We start from the raw sequence: 5,447 nt of genomic DNA on the forward strand, positions 1-5,447 counted from the left end.
GATATATATGAATACAATAAAAAATAATAATTTAAAATATAGGGTATTTTAGTATTTTGGTTAATGAAATGAGTGATGTGATGGTTGAGAAGTGATTGATGGGAAAACTGATTTTGGATGGGTTTTTTAAAAAACCCAAAGAGACCCTAAATGAGTGCCATGAAAGTTGAATTCATATGTACAAGTCAAGTCTAGGTTTAGTTTCAAATATTATTATATTTCTTTCAAGCTCTAAGTCTTATGATATGAAGAATTAGATATAATACAATTTTTTTTGTCTACTAGTCCAATCTTACAAATGTCATTATTTGAATTTAATGTACAAGTTTTAACCTTCTTTTATTTTCTCATACAATTTAAGGTAATTTATTGAGATGAAAAATAAAATTTGCTTTGTTTCTCTTTTTAGCAAAGGTCCTTCCTTATAAGAAAAGGCAAATGTAATAAGAGCATGTCCCAACAAAAACAATAAACAAGGCTAGCACTAAATCTTTCACAAGGAAAGTCCACAATACAATCAACCTAAGAGGTCAAGGTTCTAATACAAGCTTTATCGAGAGTCGAGAAAATTATGTTCCTTAACGATTCCAAACCGCCTTTACGTGTTGAAATTGTTTGATGTTTATTTGAGTTTTATATTGGATTTTTTTAAGGAAAAAAGCTTGTTTGATAAAAAAAAAGTTATTTAGATCTTCAAATGACCATGATATGATATGTTGAGAATGTTTGATTGTTGGGTTATTTGAATTTTTATTGTTATATTTTGAGAAAAAAAAACTTATTTGATAAATTTAAATTGGTTGAAAATAATTTGTATTTAAAATTTAAATTTTATAAAGGTAAAGTAAAATATTTTGAATGATTAAATTATTGAAAAAAAAAAATATGATAAATGAATTTTTAATAAAAATAATTTCATTAGCAAAATTTTATGTCATTAATTTGGCATGTATTGGATTTAATATTCTGCACCAAACAATTCAGTTGGATCTCTTATGCCAGTTAACTTAATATTCTTGTGCAAGTTTCATCTGCAACTTTCTATCTAGTCATTTCTTAAATTATTAATAATTAATATATTTTATTGTTAAAATTATAAACTCATAAAAACAATTTCTTATAAAAATATTTTTAAATAAAGGTGATTTTAATGAGAAATATATATAAATCCAAACTCGAGGTTTATAGCTTCATATCTAGCCTTCTCACATATTTATCTCTTTTGATCATCTCATATGTTGTATTTCTTTCCTTCCAATTCAAATAATTTTATCTCGATAATAGGCGTCACATTATTTTCTTTTAAGAGATTTTTTATTACCATATCTGTTACCATTTAATTTCGGTTAATTCTCACGAGATATAAATATAGTTCTGATTAGTGTTTGGTGTTTGTAGGGAATATCCCTGGTCAACTATCGGTTAAACCAAGAGAAAATATTTTCAAACAAGACATTTAAAAAAATAAATTATGCCTTAATATCAATACCTATTTTTTTTGGGTTGAATCACTAAATGAGTATGCAATGGCCTTTAATTTCTAAAATAAAATATTAATAATTTTTAAAAATAAAGCACTGAAAAGGTACTTTCACAGCTTGGCTATGAGTTCCTTTCACTATGTCATGAGGAGGCATACATACAACCTTCCAAGAATCCAACCTCACATAAGAATATAAAATAGAATACAATAATATTCCCTAAAGTTAGCCCAAAAATAGTATATATAATTTGCCTAATTTGATTCCCTAAAACGCATCAATAATAAAATATTAGGGCTTCTTCAAAATTAGATTATTTGAATAACTATTTACTTGTTATAAAATAACTTTGTTAAATAGAATGATATAATATGTTTTCAAAATATATATTCAGATTTTGATTTATAATTTGAAGTTTTAAGTGCTCAATTGTTCTTTCCATGTGTTCAATGTTTGTTATTGTTATGTGTGTTTCTTAAATCAAATGAGGCCTAATGAAAGTGATTATATATTTTAATTGAAAAGAGAAATAAAGAATAAAGAGAATTGTATTGTTAAAAAGTGATATAAAATTTAAAAGCAAGACTTTATTATAAAATATGAAATGTAATGTATCTTTACTTTCTTTATCTTGAATGTACATGTAAAGTTGTATACAATAAATGGGACTTATTTTTTTCTTTTTTTACATTTTCATCTCATGATGTCCCTTAAGTTTTGCCTCTCAAAATAATAAAAAAATCAATTTTTTTCACAAAAAAGAAAGTTTTTCGAGTTCAACTACTTTGAAGGATGGTTAATGCGACGATTCTTCTTAGCCATAGAATATGCATAGGATCGAACCAATCGCTTTCGAAATCTCGCAAGATTCAATCTCACGTTTTGACGATCAAGATATATCTTCTTAGTGAATTCCCAACCCTTCTTTCCGATACTATCCGGGTCGTTAAGAACAGGATCGTTCCTATCGTACTCATCGTACAACGAGCTTTCCTTGGGGAGGATCTTATACCCGACATACTTACAACCGAGCCTAACCGCTGGTTCCCCATAGTAAGTCTCGGCAGCCCATTCAGTCCCAAGAGGTATTACTTGAATAAAAACTGACCCCGGCCTCATGAATAGAAAATGTGTCATAGCGGCTCCATGTACTCCAATCATCACATCACTCGAATTTAACGATTGATAAATCTTCGCCAACTCTGATGTCTTCGCTGGTTTCAATATCTCAACCTCGAAACCAATCTCTTCCGCCATCTTCACCAATGAATTTTCATTCAATATGGCTCTAGACCCTTGTCTAGAAATGATAGTTAGTTTAGGTTTCGAACTGAGTGCGGGACTTATGGTCCCGCCCTTGATCAAACCACTGATTCTTGGCCAGTAGGCCCGGTCCAAAAGTTGTCGAAAGTCCTTCACGGTTTCGCTCCCTTCCATTAAGGAAGGATCGACGGTCAATTCGTCGTGAATCTTGAGACCAACGATAGCTTCCGGGAAGCAATGCGTTCGTTTATCTCCGTGGAAATCGATAGGGGCGTAATCAGAAAGTTCCGATAGAACGTCGGCATATTTAGTGTACCACCAATCATGATATTCTTCAATAACAAACACGACTTTCTTGTTGAAGCGTTGAGAAGTGATGTACAATGGCAATATACCGTCATTGAATTCGTGATAAACATTCCCAGTGTATCCCGCGGTTGAGAAGAAAACCGCGGGAACATTATGAATGATATCGCACGTGTGGTTGCGATATACATCGGGATTTACTCTCTTCGAGATTAAATGCAATTCAGAGACCGAGCTCATTGTTTGAGATTCCCATTTTCGTGTATAAGGCCTTATGTTCTCTTCTTGTTGAAGTTCCCCGTCGAATTCTTCTCTATTTTGCTCGTTTTCGTCGTAAACGTAAATAGAAGATGACGACGAATGTGTTCTTACATCGCCCTTCATTATACATATATCCGATCGAATACTACTCCTATCGCAACATATAGTTCCTGAAATTTGACATCACAAATTTAAAAAATTGTTAAACTTCACATTAAAATGCTGTAAATCCTTTTATTAATACTTTTCTCTAACAAAAAATAATATATTAATTTAATAAATCAATTAGTTTAATCAAATTATTAATCATTTCCTCTGCATTCCGACCGTTGCTTAATAAACAAAAGCTGTAAACCACCTAATTTGACCAAAAGTTCACCATGTGATTAAAATGTTTTTTTAATTTATTTATATATATATATATATTTACTATCCTATTATTATTTATTAAAATATTCATGTAACACAATTATAAATTTTATTTTATGTTGTAAAAAATTAAAAGCAATCTTATATTTGGTGGAAAAATTATTAAATTATTTGTTTTAGAGTTTAATATTAAATTTATCAATTAATTCAATTACCTTTTATTTTGACATTCCTTATTAAATATGATTGTAATTATAACAAAATATTAATTTTAAAATAAATATTTTATTCATCTAAATTATTCTCTGAATCAGAGGCATGTTACTTTTATTCAAAAATATTTTTCTCATTATTTGTTGATGACGATACATTTACCAAACAAACCCAAAAAAAATCAGATTTGTAAAGCAGAATGAAACTAGAACAGAGAATGACTTACCATTAGCGACAGAAGAGCAGAGAGGAACATCGATTTCATTAACAATAGGACTATCATCACCAATAAAAGATGAATCTGCAAAACAAATATGATGAATCAGAAACCGCCATGGGAGGAGGAGGAGCAAGAACAGAGAAGATAAGAGAAGAGAAGCTTACATGATGAATCGGGACGGAAACTGAGTTGAGGACCAAATATGAAGCTGCAAGAGATGATAAGAGAAATCAAGAGAAAATAAACAAGGATTGGCCTCGTTTTCTTTCCATTAAACAAATTTAAAGATCTTTGATCATCTTCTAATTCTTGGCCATTAATTTGAACAAGACCCTTTTTCCATAGAAGCTGATTTCTTTGAAGATGATGCACCATCTTAGTTCTTCAATAACAAATATTAACAAATATTGGATGAAGATATTAAACACTATTATGCATATATAGATAGAGAGATAGAGAAAAGTAGTAACTGGGTAGCTTCGTGAAGAAGAAGGAGCTGTCAAAAGAGTAGGCTAATTCAGCGCGTAATTTAGATGAGAGAGAAAGAGAGAGAGAGAGTCAAATACGTGAAGAGAAGAGGCTCTTTTCTGGCTGCGTTTGTTGCTGTCAAAATGGTGGCCCCAATTATACTATTCTCATCCATTGGAAACACAAATCTTTTTAATTATTTTAATCTATTTTTTTTTATTTTTACATTTTTTTTATTTTTAATATTAGATCAGACTGCATTTATTTATGATTATCATAATTATAACTTTATCTTGAAATTGAAAATTGGTAAAGTAAAGAGTGGAGATGTAATTTTGTTTTCATTAAATATAAAAGATAAGGATTAAATTAAATGAAACTTTTTTAAGTCAAAAGTTAATGAAATATATTTTTTGATAAATTTTTGGATAAGTTCAAAATTATTTATCAACTTTTTTTTAACAAAGATATTGAATTGTTTTGATTTTTGAAAAAGGGAATTGTCTATGAATGGTTGGATTACAACTAAAAACCTTGTTAGTCAAAGACAGTAAATTATTTATATATTGTTATTAACTGTCTGATTCACTTTATTTATTTTATTTGTATTTTTAATTTAAAAAATTAATCTAACGTTTTATAATTATTACATATTTTTTTTATTTATTAAGAATCATCCTTGTCACTTAATTATCTGAGTGGATATGTATTACATTTTTATGTCAATATAACTAAATTCACTTTAGATGTAATTATTTAATTTCATTTAAAGTTTTGAATACGCTAAAAATTTAAGTTTGTTTGGTTCATGAAAACTTATTTTGAATTAAAAAATTATAAGTTATTTTAATTATAAACAAATGTAT

General features: G+C 28.7%; 1 protein-coding gene across 1 annotated transcript; it reads right to left on the reverse strand.

The window, feature by feature from the left end:
• Positions 1 to 2,050: 2,050 nt before the first annotated feature.
• LOC124922116 (xylan glycosyltransferase MUCI21-like) lies at positions 2,051 to 4,503 on the reverse strand. The gene is made up of 3 exons (XM_047462842.1): positions 4,278 to 4,503; positions 4,120 to 4,194; positions 2,051 to 3,481 (listed from the first exon to the last, which is right to left on the reverse strand). Exons 1-3 carry the CDS (start codon positions 4,486 to 4,488, stop codon positions 2,262 to 2,264), a joined length of 1,506 nt encoding a protein of 501 aa, XP_047318798.1. The 5' UTR covers positions 4,489 to 4,503; the 3' UTR covers positions 2,051 to 2,261.
• Positions 4,504 to 5,447: the final 944 nt, after the last annotated feature.

The sequence above is a fragment of the Impatiens glandulifera genome, chromosome 1, assembly GCF_907164915.1.
Source record: "Impatiens glandulifera chromosome 1, dImpGla2.1, whole genome shotgun sequence".
NCBI lineage: Eukaryota > Viridiplantae > Streptophyta > Magnoliopsida > Ericales > Balsaminaceae > Impatiens > Impatiens glandulifera.

What these genes read in the sequence shown, in the direction of transcription:
- LOC124922116 (XM_047462842.1), bottom strand. Translation starts at nt 4,488, where the DNA reads ATGGTGCATCATCTTCAAAGAAATCAGCTTCTATGGAAAAAGGGTCTT. An exon ending in TTTCCGTCCCGATTCATCAT is followed by an intron (nt 4,195 to 4,277) that starts GTAAGCTTCTCT and finishes TTTGTTTTGCAG; the next exon opens with ATTCATCTTTTATTGGTGAT. An exon ending in CTGCTCTTCTGTCGCTAATG is followed by an intron (nt 3,482 to 4,119) that starts GTAAGTCATTCT and finishes GTCAAATTTCAG; the next exon opens with GAACTATATGTTGCGATAGG.